Source organism: Urocampus carinirostris, chromosome 19, assembly GCF_059441175.1.
Source record: "Urocampus carinirostris isolate Australia breed hairy pipefish chromosome 19, RoL_Ucar_1.0, whole genome shotgun sequence".
Classification (NCBI taxonomy): domain Eukaryota; kingdom Metazoa; phylum Chordata; class Actinopteri; order Syngnathiformes; family Syngnathidae; genus Urocampus; species Urocampus carinirostris.
The window spans coordinates 9,610,240-9,626,872 of NC_142367.1; the positions used below are offsets into that span (position 1 = coordinate 9,610,240).

General features: G+C 40.2%; 1 protein-coding gene across 9 annotated transcripts in view; it reads right to left on the reverse strand.

Annotated features, from left to right (window-relative positions):
• Nucleotides 1–119: 119 nt before the first annotated feature.
• Nucleotides 120–16,633, reverse strand: part of arsg (arylsulfatase G) — a 34,568-nt gene continuing 18,054 nt past the window's right edge. For 5 of the 9 annotated variants that reach the window (XM_088324349.1, XM_088324345.1, XM_088324348.1 and 2 more), the window contains 11 exons: nucleotides 11,063–11,342; nucleotides 10,581–10,785; nucleotides 10,279–10,514; nucleotides 8,629–8,740; nucleotides 8,415–8,567; nucleotides 6,379–6,575; nucleotides 6,230–6,310; nucleotides 3,897–4,005; nucleotides 2,077–2,197; nucleotides 1,906–1,996; nucleotides 120–587 (listed from right to left, as the gene is read on the reverse strand). In XM_088324349.1, the coding sequence (XP_088180475.1) occupies nucleotides 298–587; nucleotides 1,906–1,996; nucleotides 2,077–2,197; nucleotides 3,897–4,005; nucleotides 6,230–6,310; nucleotides 6,379–6,575; nucleotides 8,415–8,567; nucleotides 8,629–8,740; nucleotides 10,279–10,514; nucleotides 10,581–10,780 (1,590 nt within the window). In that variant the 5' untranslated portion in view covers nucleotides 10,781–10,785; nucleotides 11,063–11,342 and the 3' untranslated portion in view covers nucleotides 120–297. The remainder of the gene's footprint in view (nucleotides 588–1,905; nucleotides 1,997–2,076; nucleotides 2,198–3,896; nucleotides 4,006–6,229; nucleotides 6,311–6,378; nucleotides 6,576–8,414; nucleotides 8,568–8,628; nucleotides 8,741–10,278; nucleotides 10,515–10,580; nucleotides 10,786–11,062; nucleotides 11,343–16,633) is intronic. The other 4 variants (XM_088324350.1, XM_088324346.1, XM_088324353.1 and 1 more) reach the window with 2 other exon arrangements.

Below are 16,633 nucleotides of genomic sequence, written 5' to 3' on the forward strand. Positions count from 1 at the left end.
TATTCCATGAATCAATAGCAATTTATATAAAATAATTAAGTATTTTTAAATCACTAAAGCGCCCTATAGAATATGTAATGGGCCTTTTGGAAAATACTATAATAATAAAATAAATAATGTTTTTGATACTCAAAAAAAAACAAAAACACAGTGACTTAAATGTCACTCAATACCTGTGGCGCAAATATTTTCTGTTCTTTTCATTGATCTGATGGGCCAATGACCTTCTTTCTGTTTGCCTATTTGTTTGTTTTCTGCGGACATTGTCCCCGCTAATCAGCAAACCTTTTTGCTGTCTTAAAGTCTTTCATAGAAAGAGCCGCATCGGCAAAGAGGCCTCGCGGCGTTGCAGCACGGCGCCGCCGCCTCGTCTTTGGCGTAGTCGGCCGTGGACACGGACGGGTCAGTTGCGATGTCCCAGAGTAAGCGCTCCCTCCATTCGGACGCTTTTCGGGCGACAGCTCTGTATTCGGGCGTGCCGACAGCTAATGGCGTTTCTTCAGCCTGGTCGCGCTCTAAATTGAAAATCAGCGGCGGGTCGTGGAGCTGCTTCGTTTCTGTGTCGCCGCCGCATTCTTGCGTTGACGCTAGGGGGTGCACACAGGGAAATAACTATGAGATTGAGCGGAAGAAGTACTCCGTCGAGCACTGATACACACGAGGCGGTGCTACAGCTAGTACCCCCATTTGATAATTCTTATAAATCAATGAAAAGTGCGATAATGACAAAAGTGTGAAGAAAATGTCTACTTCTGATATTAAAAAACGGGAAAATACTAAATTTAGCTAAAAACAACAACACTGGGTCGAGTACTGATTGCACACAAGGTGGTGCTAGAGCTAGTGCGCCCCTTTGATATTTTTTATGACCCAATAAAAACTGCCATAATGACAAAAGTGTTAAGGAAATGTTCACTTGTGTTATTAAAAACAGGTAAATACATTTGAAATTGATCTAAAAGAACAAAAAAAAACAGTGTCAAGCACTGATACCCAGAAACTGGTGCCCCTCTTTGATCATCCTTATAAATCAATAAAAAAAAGGAAGAATGACAAAAGCATGAAGAAAATATGCACCCCTCGAATTAAAAACGGGAAAACACTCAATTGAGCTAGAAACAACACTGTGTCAAGCACTAGTAAACACAGGGTGGTGCTAAGGCCAGAGCCCCTCTTTGATAATTCTTATAAATCGATAAAAAGTGTGAAAATGACAAAAGCATGAAAAAAATGTCCACCTCTGATATTAAAAAAACAGGAAAACACAAAATCGAGCAAAAAAACCACTGTGTCGAGAACTAATACACACAAAGTCGTGCTAGAGCTAGTGCCTGTCTTTGATATTTTGATGAATCAATGTAATGGAATAATGACAAAAAAAATCTCCTTTTTTATTTTTTTTCATTTTACCTGTGTTATTAAAAAGCAGGCACATAAATATGAAATTTGGCTACAAAACAGTGTGTTTAGCACTGATACACACATGGTGGTGCTAGGGCTGGTGAAAGAGTTGGTGCCCCTCTTTGATTATTTAATAAATCAGTAAGAACTGCAATATTGACAAAAACTTTGAGAAAATTCTCACGTACGTTATTTAAAAACAAAGAGATGAATGTGAAATTTATTTCAGAGGAATAATGACGAACAAAAATTCAAAAAAGTGGATAATACAAAAACTGTCATAAAAACCACTGGCTCATGCACTGATACAAACGAGGTGGTGGTAGAGTAATTAATATTTCTTATTTATCAATAAAGAGTGTCATATTGACAAACATCATGAAGAAAATGTCAACCTGTGCTATCAAAAAAACAGCATTACAAATCTAAAGTTGAGCTAAGAAAAAAACCTTGCTTGGTCGCCAAGGCAACAAAGAAAACAACCAACAACCTGCCTCTACCCACCTGTCACGTAAAAGGCTTTATATTTCCCGACTCTCACGGCCTGCAAGTCGCCAAACAACTTTCCGGCACCGCTGTTGGGGTGGAAGAGGACCTAGACGAATAATATATAAGTATAACGGGAGGGAAATTTTCTTGCGCAATCTTCTGGGCCCGTTCAACTGGTTTTTGTACCTGGTGACCGGTTTGCTCGCCGTGAAGGAGCACGTTTGTGACATCCATTCCATCGTAGCGCCGATCTGAGGGTGGCGTCACCCCGGCCAAGGAGAGCAGCGTCGTGAAAATGTCCATGCCGCTGTTGATTAGACAAATTTAAAAAGCAACCAGGAAAAAAATACATGATATCTAATGGAAAAGGGAGTGACATGATTTACAGTGGCTTGCAAAACTAGTTGGCGCCATTGAACTTTGTGACCTTTTGCCACATTTCAAACATCAAGATATAAAACTGCAATTTCTTGTGAAGCATCAACAATAATTGGGACACAATCATGAAGTGGAACATGTGGATATTTTAAACTTTTTTAAAAAAACAAAACAGTGGGTGTGCAAAATTATTTAGCCCCTTTACTTTCAGTGCAGCAAACTCTGTCCAGAAGTTCAGTGAGGATCTCTGAATGATTCAATGTTGATCTAAATGACTACAATGATAAATAGAATCCACCTGTGTGTAATCGAGTCTCTGTATAAATGCGCCTGCACTGTTATAGTCTCAGAGGTCTGTTTAAAGCGCAGAGACCATCGTGAAGAACGAGGAATACCAGGCAGGTCCGAGATACTGTTGTGGAGAAGTTTAAAGCTGGATTTGGATACAAAAAGAGTTTCCCAAGCTTTAAACATCCCAAGGAACACTGTGCAAGCAATAATATTCAAATGGAAGGAGTATCAGACCACTGCAAATCTACCAAGATCGGGCCATACCCCTAAACTTTCAGCTCATACATGGAGAAAACTCATCAGAAAGGCAGCCAAGAGGCCTTTGATCTGTCTGGATGAACTGCAGAGGTCTACAGCTGAGGTGGGAGAATTTGTTCATAGGACATCGTATACTGCACAAATCTGGCCTTTATGAAAGAGTGGCTAGAATGAAGCCATTTCTTAAAGATATCCATAAAAAGTGTCGTTTAAAGTTTGCCACAAGCCACTTGGGAGACACACCAAACATGTGGAAGAAGGTGCTCTGGTCAGATGAGACAAAAATCGAACTTTTTGGCAACAATGCAAGACGTAATGTTTGGCGTGAAAGCAGCACAGCTCATCACCCTCAACACACCATCCCCACAGTCAAACATGGTGGTGGCAGCATCATGGTTTGGGCTTGTTTTTCTTCAGCAGGGACAGGGAAGATGGTTAAAATTGATGGGAAGATGGATGGAGCCAAATACAGGACCATTCTGGAAGAAAACCTGATGGAGTCCGCAAAAGACCTGAGACTGGGACGGAGCTTTGTCGTCTAACAAGGCAATGATCCAAAACATAAAGCAAAAGCTACAATGGAATGGTTCACCAAAAAACATCAAGGTGTTGGCCAAGTCATAGTCCAGACCTCAATCCAATTGAGAGTCTGTGGAAAGAACTGAAAACTGCTGTTCCCAAATGCTTTCCATCCAACCTCACTGACCTGGAGCTGTTTTGCAAGGAGGAATGGGCAAAAATATCATTTCTCAATGTGCAAAACTGATAGAGACATACCCCAAGCGACTTGCAGCTGTGATCGCAGTAAAAGGTGGCGCTACAAAGTATTAACTCAATGGGGCTGAATAATTTTGCACACCCAATTTTTCATTTTTTATTTGTTAAAAAAGTTTCAAATATCCATCAAAGTGTGTTCCACTTCATGATTGTGTCCCACTTATAGTTGGTGCTTCACAAGAAATTAAAGTTTTATTTCTTGAAGTTTCTTCACATCTGAAATGTGACATAAGATTCAAGGGGGGGCAAATAGTTTCGCAAGCCACTGTAGGCGTAAAGTGGCAGAGTCATTTCCAAAATACCTGAGCAGGGCGGCGCTGGTGCCATTGCCAGGGATCCTACTGGGCCAGTACGCAACAGAAGGAACCCGGTGGCCACCTTCCCAAGTAGTCTTCTTAGCTGAACTACCACCTAAAAAAAGAAAGATTCTGAAAATACAGACAAACCATTTTAACAGGCTGGGCTCTACATGTAACCAAATAAGACTTGAATTAAAATATTGTGACCAGATTTGAAGTGTAGACTGTTATATTGTGTTGAACAACAACATCTGGCTGAAAATAATGGAATTGTGTACATTCTTCCTAAACGCACCACATTTTAGATGCTCAAAAGAAATTTTACCATTAAGTGTAAGCTAAACCCAAAGTTTTCTGGTAAATCCTGAAGTCTGGAACCCATGAACAACACCAAACGCTGGTTTTCCTCCTCCATGATGCTTTGCCAGGCCTTTACAGCAGCAGCCTTGACTTGTTGCTTGTTTGTGGGTCCTTAAGCTTCGTCTTGAGCAAGTGAAATGCATGCTTGATTGGGTTGAGATCTGCAGATTGAAGTGGCCATTGCAGAATATTCCAATTTTTGCCCTAATAAACTCATGGGTTGCTTTTGCTGTATGCGTTGGGTCATTGTCCATCTGCTCTGTGAAGCGCCGTCAAATTAACTCTGCAACGTTTGGCTGGATCTGAGCAGAATGCATATCCCTGTATACTTCAGAATTCATTCGGCTACTTTTATCTGTTGTAATGTCATCAATGGACACCAGTGACCCAGTGCCCTTGGAAAACATGGATGGCCATGCCATCACACTGCCTCCACCATGTAATTATTATTACATTATTATTATTATTATTATTATTAGATTACTATTACATTACATTATAAGTTAATTACAGTAAAACTCAGGCTATAAGGCGCACCTGATTATAAGCCGCACCCAGTAAATTTTTAAAGGAAAAAACATTTTGTACATATATAAGACTCATCTGACTGTAAGCCGCATGTGCCCACATTTAAACATGACATATTTACAAAGAAAGATGGTACACAGAAATAGTTTTAATTGTCATGATTACTGATGCGAGGCGCCTGAGTCTGCTCGTTTGGCGCCAACTGCCTCGGGCGCTGATTGGCTGCGTGTCTCTTTTCAAAACCCGTCTTCCTGTCGAACTAATGCCCCCAATAAGCAGGTTTGCGCTTTACATGGATGCACGGCTGCTAATGGTAAATGTGAAGCATATTGTAAAGCGCTTTGGGAAGTCTTCATTGACTTGAAAAGTGCTATATAAATGAAGATTATTTCATTTCATAGAAACTTGAAATTGTTTTATTCTTTATGTTTAACATATTAACTGACTTTTTTCCCGAGTTTAAAATATCACTGCTCAGCATTGGATGCAACCAGAATCAAACCCGGATTGCGGCGGTGAGTGCGCCGAATCCTAACCACTAGATCAGTAGGATTGTAGATGACATAGAAAAAGGCATTCAATTTTATCTCATCATGCCACAGTTTTTACTCACAGTGCCACGTTGTACAATGTTATAATGAAATATTAGAGGAGGGAGTTCAGTCAAAAAAATTGTTGTACAATGTGGTATTGAGAGTAAAAATAGTCTGATGATGAGATACAATCTAATGCCTTTTCTTTTCATCTCCATCCCTAATAGTCTACTGATTACAAAATGGCTTATTATTGTTATCGTGATCAATATTAATGGCCCAGGCCGCGAGAATATTGTCAAATATTAAACCTGTGCGTGGTATAAAAAAGATTGCGTCCCACTGGCTTATACAATAAAATCCTGATTAATTATCCATTTCTTCTGTAGTTGGCGGTAAGGTAGCAAAAAACAAGCTGAATAAGCAAGTGTTGTTTAAAATCGCTAAACCTTCCTGTATGGAGCTCGCATGTTCTCCCCGTTCTTGCGTGGGTTTCCTCAGGGCACTCTGATATCCTCCCAAATTCCAAAAACATCCATATCAGGTTAATTGTCCAGTCCAAAATAGCCCTAAGTGTGAACAAGCGAGTGAGTTGTCTGTGTGCCCTGACTGGCTGGCTGGCAACTTGTTCAGGGTGTACCCTGCCCAATGCCCTAAATTAGCTGGGATTGGCTCCAGCACCCCTGCGACCCTACTGAGGATAAGCGGTGCAGATAACGGATGGATGGATGTTTAAAATCGAATCATTGCAGTAAATAGTAACAATATTGCTTTAGTTCCTACATCAGGTGTGCGTGGCTGCAACTGGAAATGTATGTAAAACAGGAAGTTAAACTTAAAAGCATGTAAAAATTCTCAATTAAAACAAACTCAACTCCCTCAGTCAACACAAAATGAAATAGAGCCTGTAAATACCTTGTTTTGCCTGCCATTTTCCTTTGAAAGGTCCTGTACTCCCTGCGTACTGACACTTCTGCTCCCAAGGGCCGTTGTCACCTGAATTGTAAAAAAATAAACGATTTTCTGATCGCAATATCAAATTTCATTTAATTCTCTCGACTCACTAGTGAACCAGATGAGGGTGTCGTCGCGGTCCGTAGCGCTTTTGATGGAGCCCACCAGCTCGTCCATTTCTCGCAGGCTGGCGGCGTACGATTGGGCGTGGTGTGGCGAGTGGGCGGTGCTGGGCACAAGGGGCGGGGCCAAGGGCACGTGCATGTGAGCTAGTGCTAAAAATATAAAGTAGGGTTGTCCTCGCTCCCTTTGATGCAAAAAAGGAGGTCACAAATTAATTCGTTTTTAGCTGCGCAATATTGAATTAATTAAGTGAATACATTAATTAACAATTAATTTTGTAATCGAATAATCGCTTAGATACATTTGGGATTGCAAATACAGTTAAGGCTATTTTTAGAGTTTATTGTACCCCAAGAATCTCATGTTGAAAATTGTTTGGGGAGTATTTCCACCAAAAACGATAACTAAAGTGTGAACTGTACATCATAACTTAATAAACGAGTCCATTTTGGGCTGCTCTTATAACAACTGACAATTTTTTAGATAAAAGGAAGCAATTTTATTTGAATTTGGAAAATGAAGATGAATGATTTTGCTATTTTCTGCCAATATGGCAATAACAAGTACATAATTTATACTTTTTTATTTCTTTTTGTATAATCTTATTTTTTTGAAAATCTGTTTAAAAGAAAACATTTCTATTTTATCTGACCAATCAACTAAGTAATTCAGTGATAAATAAAATATTGTAATGTATACAAATGAAATAATGACTCATTTGAGAAGACATTTGGCATCTTTAAAAACTTGTCAGTACATCATTGATATCAATTATTCTACACAGCGGATAAAGAATATGATCATGGACGCAGCTAACACCTTATCTTTATTTAAATTAATTCATCTAAACTTTCAAAATTAAAACCTTTTTTTACTAACAAAAAAACAACCACGAGTTAGTTCAATACTTAAATATCAGATCATTAACGATTTTAACGTTTTAAAGTGTATTTTAAAGGGGAATATTTCAATTTAAACAGGATTTTTGGAGTCAAAATGCATTCTTCGCTCGTCGGTACGTCACTGATAGTAATAATTTGATGCAGAGGATAAGAATATGATTATGTATGCAGCTAAAATCCTATCTTAATTTACAATAGTATTCTGTTTAAACTTCAATCATTCTTTTATTACATAATAAAAACATTGACGGGTTTGTTAAATATTCAAAAATCAGTTTGTTGTTTTGATTTCAAGTCAAGTCAAGTCAAGTCAAATTTATTTATATAGCCCTTAATCACAAAAATGTCTCAAAGGACTGCACAGGATTACAGTTACAAAATTACACAATTACCTGATCTTAAACTAGCAAACCAGCATGCGGGCAAGGAAAAACTCAAAAACCTCAGTGTGAGGAGAAAAGAGAAACCTTGAGAAAGGACCTCACATGTGGTAATCCCCCTTCCAGGATTGAACAGGGTGAATTACAATTAGCATTACTGTACACAGAATAGTAAACACTAGGTAAGATGTTGAAAATGTCCGGAAAGAGCATGACATCAACGACGACGCCAGCTGGTAAATGCAGGGATGATTTGAAATGTGTTTTAAAGGGGAAGAAAATTCATTTAAACAGACTTTTTGGGCTAAAAATGCATTCTTTGCTCGTCAGTACGTAACTAAAATTAATAATTTAATGCAAATGACAAAGAATACGATTGTGTATGCCACTAAATGTTCCTCTTTTTTCAAGGTAATATCTGTTATAGGAAACAAGGTTTAGAATGAAAACATTTTAATTTCACTTGATTCATTTACAACATATGGACAGGTTATTTGAATAATTAAATATTTGTTTGTACTACCATATTTTAATGAAGGAAAAAAACAATTTTAACAAAATTCTAGGGGTCAAAACATATGCTTGCATTCCCAGCTCATCAGTACGTCACTAATAATATTAATCTTTCACAGGATAAAGAATTTAAATCTTGTAGTGTGTTTCTGCAATGTTTGCCATGTTATTTTGCACTAGCATTAAGCTAGTAAAAACTTCAGATATATGGTTCGTTGTGGACTTTACCTAGCTCGGCGTATGCTTGTTAGCACAGCGGAGCGGTAGCGCCGTGTCAGCGACCAGAGGTCGAGAGGCTGCTCCACTACGCTGCTGTTTTCCATCAAAGGGAGGCCTGGGGTGGAAAGGCAACCCCCACCTTTGTATGCATCCCACATCCACCTAGAACAATAGCACTGAAATATTTCGAATTGGATTACAACTGAAGTGGATCTGGACTCACTTGCTCGATTTTCGTGCAGATTCACAACTCGAGCAGGGAGGAACGTTCAATCCGGGGGTGTCGGTGCAGCCCATGTCGTTGCTGTAGGGGATCCCTAAGTAGTAATCAAAACCTAGGACAAAACAATGAATTCATTTAGTGCATTAGTTATGGAAATCAAGCAATGTTTTAGAAATTGGGGTAAAAATTGTGAAAAAATTGTAGTTTATTATTTTCTCATATTTGTAAATTAATTGTCTTATATAATTATGTAATATGGTCCATTAAGTGAGCGAAATGTTTTGAATTTTTCAAGAATTAGTCTGAATAAAATAAAACATTTTTTTTTTCATTCCAAAAAAACGATACTTAAAATGAGCAAAAATATCTACCATTGTGGATTTTGCTCATTTTAATAATTGTTTTTTTATTTATATTTGTGAATTATTTCTCCGATTAAATAACAAAAACTAATGAGACAATACATAAAGTAGCATTTACCAGGTTTCTTCATTTTTCTCATGTTGAGGTTTTTGAGTTTTTCCCTGCCCTCATATAGGTTCTAGATCAGGGAATGGTCTAATAATAGTCCGTATTATGCAATAATCTGTGGTCTGTGCAGCCCTTTGAGACTCTTTGTGATTAAGGGCTATAGAAATAAACATGACTTGACTTGACTTGACAATTGGGCTGGGCAGAGAGAATATTGTCAGACATTAAACAGGTCTGTGGTACAGGAAAGGTCGGGGACCACTTAAATAAAATATTGTATTGCAGACTCATAAAATCTTTATGAAGTGCATGCAAATTCTAGACTGAATTAAAAGGCATTGTAGGAAGTTATTTGGTCGTCCTGAACGATGAAAATAAACGCTTGGCTGCAAGTATTCAACAAGCATTGTCACTTACATTGTATAGTTTGCGCTAAGAAAAAATAAAACATCATTTCATACAGATTTTTATTCCCTTTCTGTTTTCTCATATCTTAACATTTGTATCTGCTACTGTGACTAAAAATAGTGTGATTATGAGATAAGACCTATTACCTTTTGGTATTTGGTAAAAATCAGCACTCCAACCATCATCAGGGTACAATACCCGTAGCCACCATTTTTATGCAATTGCGGTCAGTGATTATAAATCATCAATGATTACACAAATATGATAATAAATCAATTGACCTAAGGCGCACCAAAATTCTGGCCAATTTGGGGTATCTGTGTGAGTTATTATATCCATCCATCCATTAGCTGCACCGCTTATCCTTAGTAGGGTCGCGGGGTTGCTGGAGCCCATCCCAGCCATCTTCGGGCAGTGGGCAGGGGACACCCTGAACTAGCTGCCAGCCAGTCACAGGGCACACAGGGACAGACAACTCGCTCATCCACACCTAGGTACAACTTGGACCGGCCAATCAACCTGACATGCATGTTTTTTGAATGTGGGAGGAAACCGGAGTGCCCGGAGGAAACCCACGCAAGCACGGGGAGAACATGCAACACTCCGCACAGGAATTTTGGTAGCTGGATTTGAACCCATGACCTCAGAACTTTTTTTTTTTTTTTTTTACATTTGTGTGCCTACTTAATTTCTTGCCAATGGAGCAACATAACAAACTCGATGTCCCAAACTGTACGGTTGCTAAGCAACAAGGTCAAAGTCCTCCTTTACCTCTTTGTGTGGGGCCATATGCTCCATTATGGCCCAGATGCCATTTCCCGATCATGGCCGTGTAGTAACCCGCCTGGCGGAGGAGCTGCGGCAGAATCACTTCGGATAGAGGCAGCCCCGCCACCGAAGTGGTGAAAAAATTCCGAACCACCCCGTTCCTGAGTCCGTAGCGCCCCGTCAGGATGGCGGCCCGGGACGGGGCGCAGGTGGAAGCCGGAGAGTGAAAGTCGGAAAATCTGAAAGACGTCGAAGGGATTTGGGTGCCAAACGCGGTAACACAGGTCAAAGTAATTGAGCCCTACCTCAATCCTTGCCGGGCCATCAAGTTGAGATGGGGCGTGTTGTTCGTGGCGAGTTGGGGGAGGTTGGCGTCAAGGTCGCCCCATCCCATGTCATCGGCCAGGATGATAACAAAATTGTTTTTTTTGTGGGGCAGCAGGTGCAAAAACAAAGCGGACAAAAGCCAAAACAAAAGCAGCACGGCCGTGACGCCCTCTAACATTTTCTCTGAAAAGAGGAGCAACATACTACTTAAGCTTTTTTTTACTTTGAAAAGACTTTTTTGAATAGGTAAAAACGAAAACAAGAAAGATTCTCCTGCTTATGGTATCATTTCAAGTGCATGTTTCTAGTAAACAAATTATAATTAAGAAAAATCATAATTAAGAGCAAAAATGTTCCAATATGGCAACACAACGCCAGCTTGCTTGTTTCTGATTTCTTTGTTACTCTGGTCCTTGTATACATAAATATATATACAAATATATCCTCCTTGATCTGCTACCTTATCGTGGTGGAGTTTGTGTGTCCCAATGATCCGAGAAGCTATGTTGTCAGGGGCTTTAAGCCCCTGGTGGGGTCACCCATGGCAAACAGGTTCTAGGTGAGTGGCAGTTTAGAAGACCCCTTATGACGAGAAAAAACATTGGTCCTCAATTTCCCTCGCCCGGATGCGGGTTACCGGGGCCCCCTTCTGGAGCCAGGCCTGGAGGTGGCAAGGTTGGGGTCCGGCCGGGCACAGCCCGAAGGGACGACGTGGGACCCTCTTCCCATGGGCTCACCACCTGTAGGAGGGGCCAAAGGGGTCAGGTTTGCAGAGAGCTGGGTAGCGGCCAAGGGAGGCCTTGGCGCGACGATCCCCGGCTACAGACACTGGCTTTTGGGACATGGAATGTTACCTCTCTGGCAGGGAAGGAGCCCGAGTTGGTGTGTGAGGTTGAGAAATTCCGACTAGATATAGTCGGACTCACCTCCACGCACTGCTTGGGCTCTGGTACCAGTCCTCTCGAGAGGGGTTGGACTCTCTTCCACTCTGGAGTGGCCCGTGGTGAGAGGCGCAGAGCCGGAGTGGGCATATTAGTTGCTTCATGGCTCGGCGCCTGTACGTTGGGGTTCACCCCAGTAGACGAGAGGGTAGCCTCCTTCTGCCTTCAGGTGGGGGGACAGGTCCTGACTGTTGTTTGTGCTTATGCACCAAATAGTAGTTCAGAGTACCCACCCTTCTTGGAGTCCTTAGAGGGTGTGCTTGAGAGCGCGCCCCCCGGGGACTCCCTCGTACTGCTAGGAGACTTCAACGCTCACGTGGGCAATAACAGGGAGATCTGGAGGGGCGTGATTGGGAAGAACGGCCCACCCGACCTGAACCCAAGTGGTATTTTAGTTATTGGACTTCTGTGCATGGTTTGTCCATAATGAACACCATGTTCAGACATAAGGGTGTCCATATGTGCACTTGGCACCAGGATACCCTAGGCTGTAGTTTGATGATCGACTTTGTCGTCGTTTCATCGGACCTGCGGCCGCATGCTCTGGACACTCGAGGGGCGGAGCTGTCAACTGATCACCACCTGGTGGTGAGTTTGCTCCAATGGTGGGGGGAACATGTCGGTCCGACCCGGCAGACCCAAGCGTGAGAACAAAACGGCTATTTGAGCGTGTTGTTAGGGCCTCTTGGGAACGGCTAGCAGAATCCCCTGTCAGAAAAAGTTTCAATTCACACCTCTGGCAGAACTTTGCCAATGTCCCGTAGGAGGCGGGGGACATTGAGTCCGAGTGGACCATGTTTCGCGCCTCCATTGTCGAAGCGGCCGAACGGAACTGTCACCGTAAGGTAGTCGCTGCCTGCCGCGGCGGCAACCCTCAGTCTGTGGGACTCTGGAAGCAGCTGGCAGGTATCGGCTGGCCAAGCGGAATGCGGCTTCGGCGGTTGCGAGGCAAAAACTCTGGCATGGGAGGAGTTTGGCGAGGCCATGGAAGCTGACTTCCGAACGGCTTTGAGGAAATTCTGGTCGTCTGGGTTGTGGTGTGCCATCGACACTGTGTATAGTGCCGGTGGGGCGCTGCTGACCTCGACCCAGGACGTTGTGAATCGGTGGGCGAAACTTTTTTATATATATACAGTATATATATATATATATATATATATATACACATATGTATATATATACAGTATATATATATATATATATATATATATACACATATGTATATATATACATATATATATATATATATATATATATATATATATATATATATATATACACATATGTATATATATACATATATATATATATATGTATATATATACATATATATATATATATATATACATATATATATATATATATATATATATATATATATATACATATATATATATATACATATATATATATATATATACATATATATATATATACATATATATATATATATATATATATACATATATATATATATACATATATATATATATACATATACATATATATATATATATATATACATATATATATATACATATATATATACATATATATATATATATATACATATATATATATACATATATATATATATACATATATATATATATACATATATATATATATATACATATATATATATATATATATATATATATATACATATATATATATATATATACATATATATATATATATATATATACATATATATATATATACATATATATATATATATATACATATATATATATATATATATATACATATATATATATATACATATATATATATATATATATACATATATATATATATATATATATATATATATATATATACATATATATATATATATATACATATATATACATACACGAAAATGTGTCAAATACAATGTTGACATCACGCTGTGTCCTTAATGACACAATACACAAAGAGGTAAGTATTAGTTTCAGGAGCAGCAAGTCAACTGCAGGAGAGAGAGTGGGAAAGGTGAGAGGAGAGAGAGAGGGAAAGGTGAGATGGCACAACATTCATCTGGTCAGGTAACTTAAAATTAGTTTTACCTGGTTATATCAGTATCAGAAATTATTTTCCCCCCATTTTATTAACACTCCACTTATTGAAACATGAATATTTTGTTTGTTTGTTTGTACATGATTCAATTGTTTGTTTGTTTGTACATGATTCAAATTGAATCTTTTCTTCCGGCGCCGTCACGAATGGCAGCCACTCCAGCAGCTCCCGTGTTATTTTCGATTGTTCTCGATTGTTCTCAGCTCAGGGATGCTGCTGGAAATGTGAATTTCCCTTCGGGGATGAACAAAGTATCTATCTATCTATCTATCTATATATATATATATATATATATACATATATATATATATATACATATATATATATATACATATATATATATATATATATATATATATATATATATATATATATATATATATATATATATATATATATATAAATAAATGCATATACATAAAATTGACCAGTCACGAGCACCCTTGGTCTCAAATAGAGATAAAGAGTAAGAAAGAGAAAATTAGAGTGAGAGAGGAAGAAAGAAAGAACGACAGCGAAAATAGAGATATATATAGTAAGATATATATTCATTTGTTCATACACACCCATACACATACATATGTAACCGCGTTGTACGTGTCCCACCAAAGATCCACATTCACGCTGGACTGGATGATGAGGTTTTTATTATTACAGTTCTGCAAATGGATGAGTCACAACATTAGCTTTTTCTGCTGGGTCTGATCTCTTTGATCTCTTTGTAGTACTCTGGTTAAACTGACAAAACCCCGCCTCCTGGTCACATGTTAGAAGCCAAAACCAAACCCCACCCCATACCAGCAGATGGCACTGTTGGACTCAGCATTGCAGGACATTTACCAAAAACTATACACATATTTTAGCAGGAATTTCAATAAAATAAAAGTTATTATTACACCCGTTACATACACCCCCCTGAAATTCTGCTAAATATGGGAGTGCTACACTAAACAGAAAAAAAATCACATGCCAAAAAGGCAAATACTGATGAAAAAGAGGACACGAAAACTGGTACAGTATTACAAGGAACAAACTGAAGTGCATGTCAGTTCTAAAACTCTCCCAAAAAGGAGTGTGAAAAGAAAGGAGGCGAGCAAACTCCTAACTAAGCACAGACTCAAAGATGCCTGTTACATCTCTGAAATATCAAACATTGTTCCTGTAGTTGTAAGTGCTCACATAGGCACAATTCTTGTTTCTTACTCAAGCTTTGTTACTCAAACTGAAAGTGCATCTCTACTGAACTTAAACTAGGAACTTGCAGATATTGCGGACAGATGATTGTCACCTACCACATGGTCATTCATCTGACAAATAAGACGACTAGGAGGCCTGATGGACTGGCGGACCCTAAGACCATAACGGTTAGGTTGAGCACAAATAACCTGAGCTTGAAGGTCTGGGGCAGTCAAGTCTAAACAGTCAGTATCAGGGGAGTCTGCGTCCAGATGGTCAGTGTTCAATGGGGTCTCGTCTGGGAGACCCATACCCAAAGGGATCATGTTTTCAGAGCACTGTGATGGGCTTTCCGTATTGTCACTTGAAGTATGGTCAACATCTTGTTCGGGGATGTGCTGACTTCCTCGGCTGGATGTATCAACACTGCGAGAGTCGGACTGGGCATCAGATCTGCTGTCTAGTGAGTTATCCTCTACCTCTGGATGAACTTGCTCTTCACCTGCCTGTATCACCCAGTTTACTGTACGGACATCACTGTCTTCAACCGCGTCAGGTAAATCAGGGCATACATCACTTCCATGCATAGCAGCGTCAGACTCTGAGTGTTCAGATTCGCTGGCCAGATCATCCTCACAGGGCAAGAAGCTAACAGAGAGCAGCAAATTCCTGTGAACTACCTTCTCTTTGCCCGTCAGACAATCCTTGACTCTGTAGACATTGAGATCAGGCTTGACTGATATGACTTCATACGGGGTTGACTCCCACTTGTCTGCAACTTTGCGTTTCCCCGGGACACCTCTGTTGGCGATCAACACCCGGTCTCCCACGACGAGAGGTGATCCTTTGGCCCTACGGTTGTACAGCTTGGCATGACGAGTCTGTTCTCTGAGAGTATTCCTCTGTACAATCTGAGCAGCTTCATGTAGATCTTTCTTCAGATGGCGTACAAAGTCAGAGTAGCTGACAACAGCATCATTGGTATTAGCATGTTGAAACATGACATCGACAGGGAGACGAGGGATCCTACCAAACACTAGGTAAAACGGTGCAAACCCTGTTGTCTCATGCTCTGTGCAGTTATAGCAGAATGTGAGCTGCTGCAGCATTTGTGGCCACTTTGCTTTGGGCTGAGGGGGAAGGGTTCTGATCATATCTCCCAATGTTCGGTTGAATCGTTCTGCGATGCCATTTCCCATGGGGTGGTACGGAGTGGTATGGGATTTCTGCACCCCTGCCATCTCTAGAAGCTCTTTGATCAGTTTGCTCTCAAAATTAGCTCCCTGATCAGAGTGGATACGCCGTGGGAAACCATAGACAAGGAAGAAATCCTGCCACAGACGGCGAGCAACTTGTTTGGCGGTTTGATTCCTGCAAGGGAAGGCGTGCGCCATCTTGGAGAAATGATCAGTTACGACCAGGACATCTACACTTGTTCTCTTGCTCAGCAGTCCAAAAGTCTATACAGACCAACTCCATAGGCTCAGAGGTGACTATGTTCTTGAGTGGTGCACGGTTGTGTGGTTCCGGTGTTTTCCCTACTACACAGCGCTGACAGGATTTGACATAATTCACAACATCACGTTCCATGCCATTCCAGAAGAATCGTTGCCGCACCAGAGACAAAGTACGGTTCTGGCCTTGGTGACCTGCTGAGTCATGTAAACCTTGAAGGACTTTCTGTTTCAATGAATCAGGCACCACAAACTGGAAGATTTTCTTGGCCATGTGAGGATCTTTCCTTATTTTGTAGAGCATGCCATTCTGTATGGTGAGTCTGCTCCAATGCTTCAGTAGTTTCATCACACTAGGCGACTCGACAGCTCTCTCAC